General features: G+C 42.7%; 1 protein-coding gene across 1 annotated transcript in view; it reads right to left on the minus strand.

Moving 5' to 3' along the window:
• Nucleotides 1-1,618: 1,618 nt before the first annotated feature.
• Nucleotides 1,619-21,225, minus strand: part of LOC105455748 (neurogenic locus Notch protein) — a 234,994-nt gene continuing 215,387 nt past the window's right edge. Inside the window, exons 9-14 of the mRNA XM_011699287.1 lie at nt 9,306-9,849; nt 8,194-8,724; nt 7,415-7,647; nt 5,393-7,211; nt 3,322-5,087; nt 1,619-2,853 (exon numbers count right to left, since the gene is read on the minus strand). Coding sequence (XP_011697589.1) covers nt 1,742-2,853; nt 3,322-5,087; nt 5,393-7,211; nt 7,415-7,647; nt 8,194-8,724; nt 9,306-9,849 — 6,005 coding nt within the window. The 3' untranslated portion in view covers nt 1,619-1,741. The remainder of the gene's footprint in view (nt 2,854-3,321; nt 5,088-5,392; nt 7,212-7,414; nt 7,648-8,193; nt 8,725-9,305; nt 9,850-21,225) is intronic.

Genomic DNA, 21,225 nt, shown 5'->3' on the forward strand with positions numbered 1-21,225 from the left:
ACGCAATGGAATGTCTATGTATGGAACGATGCTCCGCGAGCTGTAAAAGACAAGTTCTCTGAAGCTCCCGTCAACCGTACAGATTATAAACGTTGTCTCTTCGCCTTACATTATATTACGTTACATTACGTTACATTACATTACATTTAATTACATTACATTACATTACATTACACGTTGCCAGTAATAAGCTGGCACCTCAATTATATTAGCTAGTAATGAACGTTTAATCTATTTAGAGGCCATTTGGAAACGCTGCGTTTCTTCCAATATAATTTAATAATAGATCCATCCATCTAAAATCTGCGTGTCTTATACTCTACGGAATTTAGGCACAATCATGACTTATTTCCCGTTCGTCGTACGTATGCATTTAGCGAGAATTAAATAGCAATTAAATCGCATCGTTTGAAAGAGACGATCAACAAAAAAAAAGTGCAATATGAAAAAATGATGGAGTCCACATGCGACATGAATTAAATAGAGTACTGCACATTAAATGCTATACACATGTAGTTGTCTCCGTGGAATAGTAAGACACAGCAGCGCGAGTGATAAATCTATTGTATGTACAATTATTATAGAATAGCAAGGTCTCGTTCCCTTACTTATTATTGTCCATCAGAGGTCTTCACATTGGCAAGTCGAAGGCACCGATTTATCCATTGAGCTGTGTATGACGCCGCGACAATAAAACTCGATAGATATCAAAAATATACTACAAATATCTATATAAATACATGATTGGTCAATTTCTCTGTGCGTAATTCATTATACAGTTCCACTATAAACATTCGTTTGGAAGGTTTTTATCAGCTACTTTTTATAAATTGTGCGATTCCTCCGTCGCAACTTTCCTAAGCATCACGTCGTATTAGAGAGGCACAATCGGTTTTGTAATTTGAGTAAAACGTCTAAAGCTATCGCCAAATTGCGTGCGATTCGTGATTTACGATTCTCCATTCGCGATTCATAGTAGATTTGTAAAAATTTGTTGCCCAATATCAATCCTCTATACTATTAGCAATTTATTATTTACATGAACCAACGTGAACTGATAATTCGTAACGATGTGCGTTCTTTAATGTCGTTAAAATTTATTCCTCTGGCAATTCGGCATGTGTGATAAACGACAAGTGCGAATCTACCCATTCACACTATTCATGAATCTCATATAAATAACTAACTGCGAGTCTCGAACCATGAATAGCGCATAATCTAACGTTAGTTTTATAACATTCCTGATTGAAACTCTCCCGCTTACACACGCAATATACATTCGTTCGTTTATATTTATACGCATCAGTGTTAGAAAAGTAGTAAAACGTATTGATCTGATCAATAAGCATAATTAATAATTAAAAAAATAATAATAATTTAATAATATAAATGATGCATACAGATTAACAAATACGTAACTGCAAATACCGCAAATTTATATTCACGAATTTATTCTCAACACTGATACCTATTAATATATGATAATCGCGACGAGAATGCAGTTTACCGCAATAGCTCTTCCGATACACACGCATACACATAAATGAACAAAAGAAAAATAAAAATACCTTCTTGCCACTGATCTATTACGGAAGAGCCCTTCGTTGTCAACTTTGCGTTTTTTTTTTCTTCGTCCTTTCCAACAGCTAAACGCTCGAATTCGAGCTAATCACAGTTCATATAACTTTCATTTCTTTTCACGACTTATTTGCGTGAGGAAGAAAGTACCATGTTATCGGCCTCATATGTAGATCGCCTCAGAACCTTTGTTGCTTTGGTGAGCGCCGCCGGCGCCGTAGGCGTTCGTAGGCGAGGCCATGCAATCGGACCAGTCGCTGTTCGAGCGGGGCGAACTCGAGGACCAGTGACCAGGGCTATCCGGCGATGGCGTCGGGAAGCTCTCGGGCGCTTGCATGAGATGCTGCGGCGTAACGTCGGGTCCGGAATGATGGGACGGCGGCGTCAAGTACTGGTAGTATTGTTGCGTCTGCTGTTGCTGCTGCTGCTGCTGCTGTTGCTGTTGCGTGCTCTGCTGCGGCTGCGGCTGCGGCTGTTGCTGCTGTTGCTGTTGTTGTTGCTGCTGCTGCTGCTGCTGCTGTTGAATCTGCTGTTGCGTTTGTTGCATCTGCTGCTGCTGCTGCTGTTGCTGCTGTTGGCTCGAGGAATACGGTAAATTCTCAAAGTCGAAGCCCACAGGTGGCATGCTGCCGTGTTTCTGATGCGTCGCCTGCCGCATAGCAGCGATATGAGTTGGCGAAGTGGGCAACGACGGCCTGTTCTTCGCCGGCGACGGCGAGCCCATGTAGCTTGCTTGCGGGGACAGGGTCATGTTGGACTGCACCGAGTGTGGAGGCGACTGATTACTGTACGGCGGTGACAATGTGTTTACCATGCCCTGCTGCTGCCGTTGATGTGGCGCTAAGAGCTGGTCGTGAAAAGGCAGCCCGTAGTTGCTCGTGAAGGTATCCAGGCCAAGCTGTTGCAGACCTTGCATTGACTGGCTTTTGATACAATCCTCGTACGGTGGCGGCTGTTTCGCCGTCGCAGTGTGAGCCACCAAGGGTAACGCGTTACTGTAAAGGCTCGCGCTGTCGTACGGGCTGGTCGGTAGATTGCCATCGGCGCCTTCTGCTCCCTGCGGGATCTCCTGGTTTGGGGGCTGAGCGCCGCGCGGTTTAGCCGGTGCCTTCTTCACTGACGGTTTTCGCCTTACCATCACCACCGCGCCGCCCTCTGACTCCGGACTGTTTGGGTTTCCCGCGCCTGCTTTTGGCCGCTTCTTTGACTTGGTTTGCTTCGGCGCTGAGCCGATTACTGTGGGGTGCGTAATTAATTGTGGATGATTTGAAGATCCTGCAAAAGAGATAATTATGTTACGTGACAATATTATAAAATGTTATTATTAATAATGCACGTTCCCGCTTCTAATGCTGTTTAATAATCAATATGATAGGTATACCAATTTAAAATATTAAGTATCTAAAAATGATTCAGAGAGAATTCAAATTTAAATAAGTAACAAAAAGAGGGCAATGTGCCAGGCACGATATTAGTGCTATTAAAACAAGATGTATTAATAATTAACATACAGTAATAATAAAGACCCAAATATTTCGATTTATTAAAGTATTCTCAGTCTGTTCATAGATTAAAAAAAGTGGAAGGTGTTACAAGACTGTAATTGAACAATTTCGAAATAATTAGGTTTGAGAAAATTATTGAAATGAATACATCCAGAGTATATTAAAATAAGACGATGTAAAATAAACAAAGAATTTTAATAAGGCACGTGTATTATAAAGATGTTACAAGAACGCTTACCCATGAGAGGACCATTCGGAATGACTGTAACCATCTGCGGCGACCTTGGCATGTGCTCGTCGAGTAGTCTGACAATGTCGTGATGCAGTCTCTCGCTCGCAACATCGCGAGGTAACCGATCCATATGATCGGTGATTTCCCTGTTGGCAAACGTGTCCAACAATGCTTTGCATGCTTCGAAGCTGCCCTCGCGAGCAGCTAAGAATAACGGGGTCTCGTCCTTATCGTCCTGAGCGTCTCTGTTTGCGCCATGCACCAGCAATATGTTCACAGCATCGACGTTGTTGACCGCGGCGGCCCAGTGCAGCGCGGTTTTGCCACTGTTGTCGGCGGCATTGATGTCGGCATCAGCGTTAATTAGGTCCTCCACCATTCCTTCGGTGGCTAAACGCGCCGCTAGTATCAGCGGCGTGGTGCCGTCGTGCATTCGCGCGTTCAAATTCGTCGCCCGATTGCGTAGCAGAATCTGGAAAACTCCCATAGCGTCGGCCGCGACGGCGGAGTGCAGCGGCGTACGGCCGGTGTTGTCCTGCGAATTGGCATCGGCGCCCGCGTCCAGCAATCTCTTGGCCGCGTCGGCCCGGGCGTAACGCGCGGCCAGATGCAGCGACGTCTCCCCGCTCTTGTCCGTGGTAGCGTTCAGATCCGCGCCTTGGGCCACCAAATCAGCGATCACCGCCGCGGTTCCGTCGCTCTCGTCCTCCTCCTCGCCGGTGTCGAGTCCGCCGCCACGTACCGCCGCTACCATCAGCGGTGTCATGCCGCATGGGCCGCGCGCGTCCACGTCCTGACCGTGCTCGAGACTGGGCGGCGTCAGCACACCGCCCGCGTCCGGCCGTCGTATCTCGGCCGCGTCCAGATGTTGCTGCGTCCACATACGCGGCTCGGTCTCCTCGTAGTCCGTGATGACGGTGTGATCGCTCGCGTAACCCGGCTCGATGGCACGCATCCGCTTCGACGGCGGCAGATCAGACTCGTCGTCGGACCACTGGGACTGTATTCGAGCGGCCACGACGTCCATGTTCATGCAGTTCACCGACGGCTGCTTATTCAAATTACGCATCTCCTGGCCGTCCGGACCGCGCCGACGTGACCGGCGTCGTTGACCACTGCCGCTGCTGGTTCTCAAGAAGCCCTCTGGGAACCATGTGACCCCGACGGCACGCTTCCGCTGCGCGGTCACTAAGACGCCCACTAGTAGCCCACCGAGCACCACAATGACCACGCCGATGAAGACGTACTTGAAATTCGTTGGGCTGTCCGAGTAGTCCGTCTGAGGCCCCACGACACTGCTCACTTGTTCGATGGGGAAGTTCCGCGATATAGTCTGCTTCAATGCCGCAGCGGCTAAATACTCGGCCGCCTCGTTCGCCGATGCGAAACATAGCTGGCTCTGCGTGCATTTCCGATTGTCGATCTCCAGAAAAGCGACCACGCCCTTTTTATGGGGATGATTTGTCGGCCGATTATAGATAGGCTGCTTATTTTTCTCAGGCTTCCAAGGATATATCATCTCGTTGCCGAGTTCGTCTACTTTAACGCGAAGTGTCGTTCTCAGATGATTGCCAACATCACGTAAAAAGGCTGCGATGTTTGAGCGGAAAGTCTCCACATCCATTCGCACAGTTATAGATATGACACCTTCCGCTAATTCCGGCGGCTCCTTGTCACAATCGAGACCGTCCCAGTTGCATTCCTCGTTGTTGCAGCCGTAATCGCAGTGGCCGTTAGCGTAATGCTTTCTGCAGTACGCGTCATAGATCGGACTATGAAAAACAAATAGAATAATAAATTGTTACAAATATAATTAACACTTTGTCAGAATTTTTGATTTAATATCCATAATCAAAATAAAAATAAAAAGAATAAAAACTTATCACGAGAACCCATATCAAAATATTTTGAATATGTATTGTATCAATAAATTAAAATCTGATTATAGTATCGACTATGTCAATAATAATTTAATTTTTTAATGTTATAAATTTGTTTTTAATCTTAAGAACAATGACCATTATATAATACACAATATATAATATTTAATTAAACAAAGAAATTTAGAAATACTCACTTGCAAGGAGGAAGTTTTCGGTCACAGTCTCTGCCGTCGAAGAGGCATTGCGGATTGTTGCAGACATCGTCGCACACGCCGTTCATGAACAACTTCCAGCAGTCCACGGAAGCGGTACAGTTGCGCCATGGATTGACGCCCAGTGAACAGTCGTTGCCGTCGAAGTTGCACGCAAGCCGATTGCACTCCTCGTCGCAGCGTTCATTGCGGGACTTGACATCGCAGTTGTTTTCGATACACTTCTGGCGTTCGCGCTCCAAATTAATTTCGTCGCTACTTTTGGATGTATTGTTGAACACTCCACCACGAGAAGTCGTGTCGTAGATATCGCAATTCTTGCCGGACCACATGGGAGGACAGTCACAGGCGTAATCACCGATCTTGTTTATGCAGGGGGCATTCTGCCGACACGGGTGCCTGTCGCATTCGTTCCAGGCGTCGAATTCGCAATGCATACCGGTCGTACCTGGCAAGCAGTAACACTGATAGCTATTCCCGATGACGCGGCACGTGCCGCCGTTCTGACACGGCTCGGCGTCGCAGTAGGAGCCGGCGAATTCGCAATTGGTGCCGTGATAATCGCTGGGGCAGATGCAAATGTGCCTGTCGTGCTTGGCCGTGCAAAAGCCGCCGTTCTGACACGGGGAGCTGTCACAGAAATTCACCTTGACCTCGCAGTGACGGCCCATGTAGCCGGGTTTGCAGTTGCAGTGATAGTTGTTGACCAGTTGTACGCAGTCCTGCGTACCGGGCGAAGTGCACGGATTCGACAGGCACTCGTTAATGTCGCCCTCGCATCTTGGCCCGACGAAACCGGGCGGACACTTGCATTCGAAGCCACCCACTTTGTCGGTGCAGGTGCCGTTGTTGTGGCAAGCGGTCATCGTGCAGTCGTCGATGTTGACCTCGCATATGAAACCGAGAGTGCCGGGTGGACAGGAGCATGTGAAGTTGTTGATCAGATCGTGACAGGTACCACCGTTCTGACAGGGATTTGGCCGGCAGTCGTCGATGTTGAGCTCGCAATTCTGGCCTTGGAAACCCTTGGTGCACTGGCACTGGTACGAGCCGATGAGGTCCTTGCAGGTTGCGCCGTTTTGACACGGCGCCGAGTCGCACTCGTTTATCTCCTCCTGACAGTACGAGCCGGTGTAACCGTCAATGCAATGACAACGATGACTGTTGCCTATGTTTTCGCAGGTGCCGTTGTTGCAGAGATTCTTCTCCGGCACGCCCTTCCGTATGGCGGCGTCCTTGCACGAAACCATCTCCACGTCGCACACCTTGCCGGTCCATCCGGGTGAGCAGTTGCAATGATACTTGTTCATGTGCTGCACGCACGTCGCCTGATTCTCGCACGGATTGTCGGCGCACCAGTCCACGTACTGATCGCACTGCTTACCCGTGTAACCGTACGGACAGTGGCACGTGTAATACTGCACGTGATCATGGCAAGTGGCACCGTTCTGGCAGGGTGAGCTGTCGCATTCGTTGATACGATATTGACAGTTCGAGCCCGTGTAGCCAGTCTTGCAGACGCATGTGTAGTTGTTGATGCCGTCGATACACGTGCCGCCGTTCATGCAACTACTGTCGGTGCAGTCTTCGTCGTTGGTTTGACAATTAATGCCGGAGAAGCCCAGTTGACACTGGCACGTGTACGAATTGACATACTCCTTGCAAATGGCACCGTTCTGACAGGGTTGCGACAAGCATTCGTCGATGTCGACCTCGCAGTGTTTGCCGCTGAAACCGTCCACGCAGAGGCACGTGTAATCGCCGATGCCGTCCAAACAGGTGCCGCCATTCTGACAGGGAACTGCGAATAGGAAAGATTCTCTTTAAGTGCCGTACGGCGACGTTAATTAAACGCGTTTAATTTAATCCATGCCATCGCGCGATAAAACAGATGACGCTCTATAGACTCGCGTTTAAGACTCTTAAACGAAAGCGAAAGAAGATCTGCATCTGTAGCAAGTAAGAAAAAAAAAGCAAAGAACAGCCGGTGGCTCGTATACTCACATGATGCACAGTCATCGGTATTGATGATGCAATCACGGCCCTCGTAGCCCTTCGCGCATACGCAATGGTAAGAGCCGTTGGTGTTCCGGCAAGTGGCACCGTTTCTGCACGGCGACGTCATCACGCACTCGTCTACGTCCTCGTCGCATAGCCTGCCCGTATAACCGACCGTACACGTGCACGCGAAGTCGAGGAAGTTCGATGATGGCGAGCATTTCGCCCCGTGAAGACATCTGGAAATGACACAGCGCAATGTTACAAAGTCGTTCTACGCGGATCAATCATGCGGATACATTTTATTAAAATTAAAAGAAGCTCCTGTTCTTCGCTACAGCCATAATTCAATGTGATAGTAAAGAAACAGGAACTTTAAACAGGAACGTTATGTAAAATCACAATGCTATAAATAAATTAAAACACAATAATGATTTTGTACAAGTAAAATCGATTGCAGTAATAGTACATATATAACAAATGTATTTTACATCGTGTACCTAAAAAGTGACGTAAAAATATATTTTTTTCTTTAAAAATAATGATGTGTCTTAAAACCGTACAATTTAAATTTGAACTTCTCTATAAAATCTGTTCTATAATACTAAATTCAATATAAGATTTTTAAATATCTCTGAATATTGTGTTCTCAGTAGAGAATACAAGAATAATCTGAAGAGCAATTTCAGAATTTCCCTCCCTATACGTTATGCATATGCAAATCTGGCTGATGATCTGACATAAATGTATCCTCATGTAAATGGATTTGCAAGGAAAAATCGTACTTGTTCGGCGAGCAGGGGTCTAGCTTGTCCTCGCAATTCCTGCCGGTGTGAGGCAGCTCGCAGACACATTTGTAGTCGTTAACGAGATCGATGCAGGATCCGCCGTTCTGGCAGGGGTTGTTGGCGCAGTCGTCGATGTTGGTCTCGCAATTGGTGCCGGTGTAGCCGGGCAGGCACTTGCAGCTGTAACCGTTCAGATGGTCGTTGCACGTGCCACCGTGCTGGCAGGGATTCGAACCGCACTCGTCGATATCCGCCTCGCACCTCTTGCCGCCGTAACCGGGCAGGCAGTGGCAGATAAACTGGTTCACCCCGTCCTCGCAAGTGCCACCGTTTAAGCAGGGCGAGCTCGCGCACTCGTCCACGTCGCTCAGACACCTGGCGTCGTAGTAACCGCGCGGGCACTCGCATCTGAAGCCGTTTATCACGTCGATGCAACGGCCGCCGTTCGCACACGGATTGCTTGCGCACTCGTTTATGTCGGTCTCGCAGTGTTGGCCGGTGAAGCCGGGCTCACATTCGCAGGAGTACCTAAAAAATAAGACAATGGATCTATTGAAAAACGGAAGAGAGTATGGCGATGCGTCGAGTTAAGAATTTTAGCGAATTATGTTTGCATTTAGATTACTCTTGTTTGATTGATATACAATAATTGATTTGATAAGAAAGTTCGAAGGCGAAAAAATACATGTCAGATTCCTTTTATGCAAAACATTTTATGAAATATTTCAATTATCGTTACTCTCAGAGACAGCAAGTATATCAAGTTATGCGTATTATCTTAAGTTAATATAATTTTTAAAAAGCCCATTTTTAATGATATAAAGTAAAAAAAGATGATTTTATGTAAGAAATTACTTTTAAATATTAATATACGTAGAGTCGTGCATGTAAAATTAATTTTTTTAATTCAATACTTCAGTCAATTTATCTGCATGTATTTAATTACATTGATATATCTGATAAATTTTGTCAAATTTTAAGTCCAAAAGAAAAGTAATAATCACGCAAACAAATAAATTATATGTATCAAATATCTGCAGCAATTTCTGAAGAGCTGTAATTATGTTTTAAAAATATCAAATTCGCAACGTATGCTTCTTCAAGCTTACCTGTTGATACCATCGATACATCTGGCCCCGTTTCGGCAGGGATTGCTGTAGCACTCGTTGACATTGACCTCGCAATTCTCGCCGGATGTGCCCGGTCGACAGACGCACAGGTAACCGTCGATACGGTCCTCGCATCTACCGCCAAACTGACACGGATTACTCTCGCACTCGTCGATCTGCGTCTGGCACAATTTGCCGGTGAAGCCGGGGGAGCAGTTGCAGGTGAAGCTGTTCTCGCCGTCGATGCAGGTACCGCTGCGACACGGATTCGAGGCGCAGTCGTTGATGTTGGTCTCGCAGGAGTCGCCGGTGAAGCCGGGCGGGCACTCGCACGTGTACCTCGCGATACCGTCCTGACAAGTGCCGCCGTTCTTGCACGGTGACGAGATGCAGTCGTCGATGTTGATCTGGCAGTGGGTACCGGTGAAACCCTCGGCGCAGGTGCACTTGAAGGCGTTGATGAGATCGCTGCAGGTACCACCGTTCATACACGGCCTCAGTGCGCACTCGTCTATGTCTATCTCACATTGAGTTCCAGTGAAGCCTAGAAGAAGAGAAATATCGTAAATATAGTACAAAAAGAGAGGGAACATAAAATGTATACCTATTACAAGATATAAGAAGTAGGTATATAAATAATAATTTATTAATTAATGTGAAGAAAATATCAACGTTTCAAAATGAATATAGCTACTATAGTTAATATCCATTAGATAAAGATTACACTTTGGTAAAGAATATTTGATATAATTTTTGTATCTAATATGATGAATATACAAATACAAAGTTTACGACGTATATAGATATTAGAAAATAAAAATTTATTATGCTGCCAAGGTCAGATAATTAGGCAAAGATAATTGTAGATACGTCTTCATAGGCGACATGTTCGGACAAGCGGTCAGGACGGATGAAGTCATCGCTGCCATAACTGGTGTAATTAACGTTAATTAATCAGCTATATCGATGGACGAGGGCAGAGTACATATTCATCGAGACGTGAATTGAGGAAATAATTGCACACTTGATCGATCGATCGAATGCCTTTTTCCAGCGGTTTTCTTGCCATGCGAACTCGGGAGTGATTCTTGACGGGCAATAATCGCATCAATTATCAGGAGTAATTAGGGGATAGCTGATGGCAATAATTCCGATGAGGAACAAGATCGATTCAACTTTCACGTATGATCTTCCGCGAAGAAGATCGCGAATCGGCTGTCAGTGCACGATCACCAGATAAATGTAGATTATGATGCATTAATTATGGAGAAATTTCAAAATACGCATATAATATCGCTTCGTTTCAATCGTATCGACGTTTTAAATTATCGATGAAAATTTAAAGTCATCGAAAAGTTGACATTATTTATAACATTAATATAACTAATATAACCATTAATTAAACTGACTAAATCAATAACCGCTTTTAGTGACTCTTTATTGTTAAATTCATTACCGAGCAATATTTCAGCGTCATTTAAAGATATCAAATTTACCGCGACTATAACTGTACGCTTCTCTCGCCGTGAAAACGGCGAATCCACGTGTTTTACCACGCTTCCGCGTGATATTCCTGGTGATCCTTGCGCCAGGTGGTTTTAATGGCTAAGTTTCTTTGCTTTTGCCCACATTGTGAGGCTAATGCGTGGTTCATTCATATACAAATTGAGTCGGGTGAATCGCTGTTGCATCGTGTGATGCGAAGAGTCGCAAAGGAAGAAACAAAGAAGCGAGGAAACGAAGAAGAAAGAACAGAATGGAGCACGCACGCGACGCAATCTCGCTGCAGGTGGTCTAATTACGTTATATTGGAGAATAACCTGAAGCGAGGCAGCTGCCATGCGAGAATTATTTTCACTGCATACTAAGATCTTAGTTATATTTCTAAAACCCGTAGCGAGCTAGGAATTTGTTAAATCAATGTAATGAAGCTGCGTCATGGCATCATATTCCCTTTCGAGATTTCAGAAATAATAATTAATTTACATAAAACAAATTACATTTGACATATATTATTAATATTTCTCTTTCTCTCTCTCTCTCTCTATCTCTCTCGATATTTTTGCAATATCATACAAAGAATACCATTTAAAGAATTATCGAAAATTTTAATATTATTATAGAAAGGAGTAAATAATAATTTTTTTATATACGTACACATAAAAAATATTTTAGATAAAAGAAATTGAGAGAAATTCAGCGAAACAAACAATAATCAATTGTTATCGCCGTTTATAATTACACATATTCATTGTTTATATTATTACGAGTAAGCTTGAAATAGAGAAAGTGTCGATAAAGAAACCAGAAACGACGGTTTTTTTAACATCGAACGAACTAATTGATAAGCGGCTTATGCGTTCGATATCGAAAGATGATTTTGCAAAGTTGGGTATAAGAAATCCCATCGTCACATCGACACATCGCGACGCCTCGAAGAGCATTCTTCGATTCTCGTCAACCGGATGACGCGCGGATTTTTATCATATTTACATTCAGCCGATATTTTTTCTCCTTTGCTTTCGCTCTGTTCGCGCAGACAATGATGCAGCTAATTTACTTGTGAATGCACGTACGAAGCGGCGGATCCCCGTGGCTTCCTTTCGAATCTTAAGGCTCCCCTCCGTCCATATGAATCACGCGCGGCGATGTATTAACGCTCGAATGTTATCGTGAATTTCGCAAGTCACTAATAAATTTTACAAATGTAAAATTGTTTCATTATACGATTTCCGTAAACAACTTCTACAAGCAAAGTAATATATGAACTGCTTAAAAAATCGATGAATCTTTATCTATATTGTTTAGTAATTTTTTTTAATGACTTTAAAAAAATAATTTTTTATCAATTCATTTCTTATATTCATCTTTTTGTATTCATGTAAGAAAAATCAGAAACTCGACTTTCAATTGCATAATTTTGTCTTATTCATTATTTAACATCAGACCCTTTGAGAAAGCGGCTCATCTCGAATGTGCTCGCTTGATCGATGCTGTAGAAACCCCTTGTTCTTGTATTATTTCAAATTTACATACAAATACGCCTGCAGGTACTTTTGAATTATTAAACACGTTTTGAGACGGCACGGCGGAGCTCGTCGCAGAAACATTTTTCAAGGCCGATTTAATGCGCCATTGTCTCTCAAGAAAAATTTCACGCAAATAACATTTTTAATAACTGCACATTAATAATAAATTTTAGCTTTCTTACACAAAATAAAAAAAAATAAATTCTAATTTTCTTTTAAGAAATACTAAATACTTTATTACGTTAAACATCGTATACGGCATGAGATTTAACAAATACATATATCATCGTATTATTTTTTTATGTTTTTATACGAGAAATTAATCAAGTGATATAAAATCATGCTTTCATATACACGATTACAAAGTTTACTCTGAAAATCTCACAGCAAGAAACAATGTATGCTCTACTTTATTCAGGAGAATATAGATGAATGAAGGGTTGTCAACGCAAAGCGAACGGATACGAGCCGGTCTGAAAAGCTATAATTAATCTGAAATAAACCGCTTAATTTTCTCGACGCGGTGCTATTATTAACAGCTTCCAGGGAGCGCTTCGAAGACATTAATTTACTTAGAGATCGCCGAGGCCGCTGAGAGATGCAGGGTCTCTGGATTCTGCAAAGGGAAGAACAGACATTCGCTCTTGCGAGAAACGTCTTTTGTTTGGTTTTTTTAGCTTCTTCCATATGCATCCCGATCGCTACACGCATCTGGTTCAGTTCGGGAGCTGGTATTATCCTTCGTCGGGCGACGTATCCTGCGATAGACGTTGCCGTCCACGCCTCTCTTCTAATGCCCGTAATGCTCACTTGTCAATTCTTTCCGCGGACCAAATGAATAGCTGCCGATTCATAAATATCGCGTTGCATCGGTCGATACGATGGTGATTCTCGGGCAGAAACTGGTCGAGTTGCCTTTTTGCTCTGTACTGACTGAGATACTATTTATTAAATCTAGCCCGTTTGCGAGATCTGTCTGTGGAATTCGCATCTGTTGCCAAAACAATTTTTTTACATTAAATAATTACACTAAATATAATTTCGTGCTGTCTCATATTTTACGTATATATCTATTTTTATATAAAAATGTTCAGTAAAATTTTTTTATCTTTTATACAAAATTATAAAGTTATCAGAGCACTTAGAAAAATACTTGATTACCTATACGTTAATATATTTTTAGAAAACGTACGTTAATCACTACAGATTTTGAAATCAGTTGCATTTTCTGCAATTCTTATCTACAATAGTAGACATCTAAAGACACGTTTTTAAACAAAGTTCATCGGTACGAAGAAGACGATATTTAAATTATTGTCCTTTTGTCGTTCTTAAAAATATTAAATTTACGAGAGAACCTGAATCTATATGAAATTTGCAAAGTAGACACGGATATCCATATTATTCTGATACTGAAAAACCGATTTTACCCTCACAATTTTTACGAGCAATAATCGTGCTCACATGTCATTTAAAAAATTTATAACATCTTTATTAGTTGAGATAATAAAAAGGATTTGTTTGATGATTTGAACCCTTTACACTTTCAAACGTATCATAGTAAAATTTTCGAAGCTAATGCAAACATCGAACGTTATTTTACAATCAAGTCAAGATAATAAATAATTTGTATAGCTTTAACAATAATACACAGATGATTCCTTGTACTTACGTGCGAATTTATGTGTCGGCAATAATTTAAAGATAACTGTGATCGCGCTCGCGAGCGCCTTAATCCATGGAAGCTAACGTGTAATTGCAGCTCGCACGGTCGAATTGTACCGACTTTAACCCTAGCATCAGCGCAAATCAGTTCGTACGGTGCAACACAACGCACCGGGAACAATTTACTTATCTGTCGACCAGGATGGGTTGAGAGGGAGGAGGGGAGAAGCCGAAGGACTTACGTGGGAGAAGCGGCGCGAGATCACGCGTGCCGGAATGATGATGAAGATAATGACTCTTGCCGTTCCGTGTATCGAAGATCGCGACTGCAGAATCCGTTCCATTTGCCGTAATTTCGACACGGCGCTGATCCGCACGAATCAATTCCGGGTTCGGTATCGGCTGTGCACCTAGCGGTACCGAGATTGTGGAGCAATACGAATTCTTCTCTACCGCGATCGCTGAATTCACCAGGGGGATCGATACGTTTTTCGGCGCGACGCGGTGGCATGTGAAACGGCGGAAGCGTACAATGTAGGTTTCTCTCTCGTTTCTTCTCTTTAACGATGTGGTCGAGTTAAAAATCGATCGGCCGTTCGTTGATCGTTTAAAGGCGAAATTTTTTTTTCGAAAGCGCCGTGCGAGATTGCCGAGATCGATCGAGCGAGTAAAGCGCGAGCAGATAAAGCGGAATAATGCAACGTGATTACGGGGCGAGGAACGGTACCGGCGAAGACAAGGAAGCTCGCATCTCGCGGCCGTAATTCCGATCCCGCATCGAGGCAGAACTCGGTGTATAATAAAGAAGCGGCATTCGTCCGTTTCGTTTGATCTCCGCGCGGGATATGGCGACTCTCTCTCGACGAGAGCTGCATGCTATACTAGGCTCGCAACATTGTCTATTGGAGCGCGCCGGAGAGATTATAATCGATCCGATCGATTGGTAATAAGCAATTTACGCGTACATGTACGGGCATCGATTGTTCGCACTTTGTTTCATTCAAGTTTTGCTCTCTTTCGTTGGAGGCGACAAAAAAAATATGCTTGTCATTATCATGGCAACCAAATTTTACGGTGTTTATTTTTTCGAATAAATGTATTTCTTCAATTAAAAAAAAAATAATATATTCTTTAACAATATTTTTTACCTTGCTTTTTGTAATGTCAATATTTTACATTGTTCCACTTACTGTTACTCTGCATGTGTTCAGAAACTTGAATTTTATAATTAGTAATAAAATTAGTTAACGAAAAAAATTAAATATATGTACATTTGATATTACGTTGAATGTAGCAGATCAAATTACATTCCAAGTTAGCTTTGACAAAAAAATGAAAAAAGACAGAATTGAAACTAATAAAAATTTTAATTGAATTGCCACGGAAAAAATCCTATTAATAGAATAACATTCTACATAACAACGTTCATAGAACGTTCTACACGACAATTTAAGTCTCGATTCCAATCTTTGAAAACCAAAGTGTTCGACTCTGTAGCGCACGGGTTTACTTGGTAATCATCGACGCCCGCTAATGAACAGTTAATCCGGCCCATCGCTTGCACGCGAGACAGAGAAGCGCCCGAAGTAGACGCCACAAGGGAACGCAGGCAAGAAGGAGAGAGGAAGAGAAGGGGAGAAAGCAAAGAGAGAAACCGATCTCTGCCTGGAACAGCTCGAACGCTGCAGCCGCAGCCGCCGCCGCCGCCGTCTCGGTGGTGTTGCGCACTCCCACGTTTGGCCAGGCGTGTTCGGATAATTGTAATCTATTGCCTCGCCGCGGTGTTCTCGTAGCGAGGCCTACGCGCATTGATAAACTATGCGAAACCCAACCGTGGCTCGCAACTCCGCACGCTCCCCGCGAGCTGCGCTTCCCCCCTCCCTTCATTTCTCCCCTGCGCTCACCGCCTCTGCCTCTCACCCGATCCTGCTGCATGTGCACCTCTTTCTCGCCTTCGATACGGTACGTATGCACGCCCAGGGAACGCGCTCGTGCGCGCATGGACCCGCGTAGCGTACGGATGCTGCGCTCGGATCCACGTGTGTGGGTATCGGAGCGAGGGCATACATCGGCGGGGCTGTTACGTACGACGATAGGAGCACCGCTCGTTTAAATTAGAAAAGCGATATCTCGTTATGTGTGTAACGTCGTTCTCTACGTATCTCGCCGCGCGAGGGAAAAGCGTTTACGACAATGAGAACGCGGTGGATCGCACACAATTGTTCAATAAAATTTTTCTAAATTGAATCAAAGTGAATATGTAAAGGCATTTTTTTTTAAATTCGGAATAAATTTTTTCTGGCAAAAATTCTGAAAGGTAATTAATTTTTATCATATTTTAAATTTATTAATAACTAAACACTATTTTTACGATTCTCTTGAAATATTTAATTTAATCGAAAAATACACCGTTATGCTGTTGAGAAACTTTTGAATATTAATATATTCTCATTCACAAACTAAATCTTACCGATCTTTCTAAAATTTGTTTTTTTAACGCGTTATGTATACACATATGTATATTTCGCATTCCTACTCCTTTATATGCACTTATATTATTTTTATATTTCAATCGGCCCGACATGTTTAATCACTAGCACACGGCATGACAGCATGATTTCCTCGATAACCTTTCCGTCTCCAACTGCGAAAAAAACCTGTGCATTATTATTGCCGCGAATGACCCGAAGGAACGTATCTCGCAAGCGAGAGGACGTAAATTCAAACTCATTCTCTACGCTGCCAAGATTCGTGAGAGGATACGCAGTAGTTTCCGTAAGTGGTCCCTTCATGCGAGATCCACTCCTGGCCCGCGGCGGAAACCAGCGCGGATTGGTACAACCTCCGAGGGAAGTTTGAGGAGAATCCTGTTCCTCGGATTTTTATGGCGCGAACGTGTTCTATACCTAAGAGTACCATAGCTCATTGCGTGATACATCGTGCGTGTCACTTACCACTTTACCGAATATCCCATCGTTCCCATTTGACGCTTAAGGAATACGAGATTTATACAAAGACATCGTACGATCGATTAAAAGAAGAAAAGAACTATCAGAGTAGCCTGATTTCAATAAAAAGTTATTAAAAGCCGCGGGAAATCGTGAAGTTTTATTTAAAGAGTCGCGTGAGGGTTTATCGCAAATTTCTTCGACGTTATCTTCTAACGGTTCACCGAAAAGTTGTTAAAGAAATGTTTTAAATTTTAATGAAATTAATAACAAGAATCACACGTTTCTCAAACGGCGCCGCGATGCGGTCACGGGTTACTTTGAACATCCTGTGTAATCTTCACTAAAGCAGATTTGAAGCTGATCGTATCTTGTAACTATTACAATCTGAGAGAAAAGAGAGAAAAAGGGACTCGTTTACACGATTGGTTGCGATTGACTGTAGGAAAAATCTGGTTTGTACCGCTTTCGTTTAATGGTAAATGACCATCATATCAGATGGGATTATCTATCGGCGATTTCATTCGACATCTCAATTTGTTGTTATGATTGATGATGCATTTGCGTTACACGAAAGCCGCCTTTTTCTCTAGAAACGTATCATGCATATTTCTATTATATAATTTTATATATTGATGTAAAAAAGAAAAAAATTATTAATTTTTCAAAATCGTTTTCTCATCTTCATGGACGGATTAAACATTTTTTAATTATTACTTTCAATATACATTTTATTTATTTCTTTTTTGGGGGGATTTCGCTTTTATTCGCTATATTTTGTATTTAATATTTTCTTTGTATTGGCACTAGCTTGCCTTCCGTTCTCCACATATTCAAAAGCTAAACATCTCTAGAGTAAATTGTCAAGAAAGTTTAATAGGATTACGTTCCTTCGGAAAAGGCGGCAATTTGTCTACAAATCCCGATTACTAATAATAAAGCGCAGATTACGTTTACGCGTCTATCGACGGATTACTGTTAATAAAATGCACTGCAGATTATATACGTTTACGCATCTATCAACGGTATCGATAACGAGAGGGATTCCGAGTTATTGCAAGGCGCGAATGATCGCGGGTCGCGGGTCAATCACGGTCAAACCTGTGAGAAGGGAAGGCGAAGGTGAGACATCGAGCACCTGCAAGCACTCGCGGTTGATTTTCGCGATTAACGGTCGCGCGAGTGCGCCGGAGAGAGGGGAGGAGGCGACCCGACTGCTACCTGAGTAAGCAACATTCGTATTCTCTCCGCTCGCTCCTCCTCGCTCTTGCCATCACGGCTCTTCTTATCTGCCGCTATCTCTATCCCTCTCATTCCGATTCTCGCCCTCATGATGACGTTAATGCGCGACGATATAATGACGAGTCGCGGAGGCTAAGAAGTCGAATTGCTTGCGGTGGTAGCGGCAGCGGACTGCGTTATTTACCGAATCGAATGAAAAAGAGGACCCATCAGGCCCCTCATCAAGGAAATGAGGGGACATCGCAAGATCGAAGTCCTCCTTCTTCTCGAAGCCGCTGCCGCCGCCGCAGCCGCCGCTTCCTCGTCCCCTTCTTTCTCCTCCATCGGCCTCATCTTTATCCAGGTTGCTTGCGGAGTCTCTCGTTGAAAGAGACAAAAAAAAGTTGCGGTGCAGCGTAATGCACCAAATAAATATCGGAGCTTTACAAATCATCCGTACTTAATTGCGCCGCCAAATCGGTCGGTTTAATGAGCTCGATAATTACGCCATGCCCGAGGGTATCGCTTTTCACACGCATGCCAAGATACCAGTGGCCTCCTTAATGTAGGATCCCATCAAATTCTCGAGCGCCGAATGAACGCGCAAGCGAATGCGAACAGTATTATGCAAAAAATGAATTAACTCACGCGTTAACAGTTTCGTGTAAATTCCTATCTAAAAAAAGGCATGTTAATAAGTTTAAAAACAAAGATACATATTGTGTGTATATATAAAATTCGTTTTTTAAATTCAAAATTTCGTTAAACTTTATAATTGATTCATTTTTGTGTACTAATTTAGGTTTTCGAGTACAAATCTTATTCAACATTCGAAACTATTTTAATTTTAAGGTGGTTTTATCGAGCAAATTCGAAAGTTTGTGCCTCCATATGACTAATAATTCAATAAAAACAAGCATAATTCAATAAAAACATTTTGCATTTAGACTGTACATATGCGATAAACATTTATGTGACAACGTCACACTATCAAATTGGCGTTGAGCAATAAAACCACCTTAAATATAAGTGGAATGCGAAGTAATTTTGGTTAATATCTCGAAATCACCAGCCTCATTCAGATTTTTCTCACTCGTAAGACAGTCAAACCTGTTATTAAATTATCATTTCTGTTCTTTTTACGAGTATTTAAGACAGGATAATGATACAGATGGCACAAGAGGACGTGTTACATCCGCGTTTTAAAGATAAGTCCTGAGATCAGTATCCGTAATCAAAAATAATAGACACTCCATCTTTGATTGAAATACTGTAATTCGTATTCGTAATTCTATGATCGACACGTCATTCTTCATCAAACTGTAATTATCGAAATACTCAACGGTTCATTGTCGTTTCCTTTTCCTTTAGAAAAGATTTCGAGAGACCACAAATTCATAGAACTATGACGCTTCATCAAAAGATAATTGATTATAAGTGAATGTCAGTCGAAAGCCGACAGACGAAAAGAGCGCGAAACAATCGACTTCGATCGCGATTTCGTTAAACCGTGATTTTACCAATGTCGTGTATACTTATATAATAACTGTAAACTCTTGCGAAAGGCGAGACTCCTCCGTCTGATACGAGCAGCGATTACTCGTCCGAGACCTGTCGACTGAAATCGCGCGCGGGAATTGACGCGGTGTCGGCTGGGTGCAGCGAGGTGCTAACGGTAGAGGAAATTCTTAATCGCCACGCAGCCATCTGACTCTCGGATGATCGATTCGAGAACTGCGGATTCCGCGCCGGGTTTCCGAACGTCGGAAAAACTGCATTCTTGCTCGCCGCAAAAGTGCCACGCATCGACGCCCTGGAGGTAGACTACATGTTCCCGGTAGTTCCGCGTGTCATGTACGACGTGTCACGTTTTTCTCTTAATTTTTCACACGCTTCATTTGATACTTATCCGCTGGATGCGGAAGTAATTGCTGTACAAAAATACAGTTATTGCGTCAGTTATGTTGTTAAAGTTGTGTCTAAAAATATATAACGATGTTGTCATCAAATACGTTCTACAAAGTAATCAATACATCTTTCATTTCAAACCCTTACTGTTTCAATTAAAAAATTTAAAACGGTAAGTCGAATCTCTCGTTGAGTTTTATAACTCTCGAACGATACCACGTCTTAAAATTTTATTTTTATCCTCTCTACTTCAATCGTTCGTACATAAATGTCGTGAATACCACATAGTTTAAAAATAAATTTTAAATTCTCAAACTACGAATATACTGAAAGGATTTCTACATGTTCTTCCAAGCAACGTATATCACCGAACCTGTCTCTCAGAAGTCTGCATTTCTACCCGTCTAACTGTAAATCCCTGTTAAGAGGGCGAGGCACTTCTTCCTCGGCTAGAAGGATGATTCGCTTCGCCAGAAGAGATAAAAAATCCGAAAACCCAACGCGCTCGTAAACCCGAATGCGTTTCTGCCGCGGCGAAGCGCTGGAATTTCCCTGCGGATTCCAGCTCCATGGCGTTCGGTCGTGCATCGCTATGCAATGCACTGCATCATTGCGGCGATATTAGCGGAGAAGCCCGCGGGCACTGCAGGTGGATCGAAATCATTCGTCTCGTGTTTTTTTTCCGGGACACGCACGGGCTTCCTTATTGAACTTTTCGAAAATAAAGCCAATCGTGACGAGCGTCTCTTTACAATCCCTGTAATTTAAATAAGTTAACTAAAGAGTAATTTTAACCTTCAACTATACCATCGTCTCACAGGCACGGCGGTGGTGATGCAGATATATTTAAGATTATATTTTTCAATAAAATGATAAATAAAAATGTTAATTATTTAGTCTATTCATAAAATACTGTCCATTTAACAAAAATACAATAAAAATAACTACTTGAAGGAATAACGTTCTTTTAACTGTCGGGTCCGTCATTTTTACAACTCCGTCGTTTTAACTCGGTGTTAGTGTGGCGAAGGATCCACAGATGATAAAGATTAAGTCAAAATTTGAATTTCTCAAGATTTCACTCTAATTTACAATCAACTATTTTTTTTAGTTGAACATTTAACTTTTATGATTCGTTAAGAAATACAA

The sequence above is a fragment of the Wasmannia auropunctata genome, unplaced genomic scaffold (assembly GCF_000956235.1).
Source record: "Wasmannia auropunctata unplaced genomic scaffold, wasmannia.A_1.0 LD335844.1, whole genome shotgun sequence".
Classification (NCBI taxonomy): domain Eukaryota; kingdom Metazoa; phylum Arthropoda; class Insecta; order Hymenoptera; family Formicidae; genus Wasmannia; species Wasmannia auropunctata.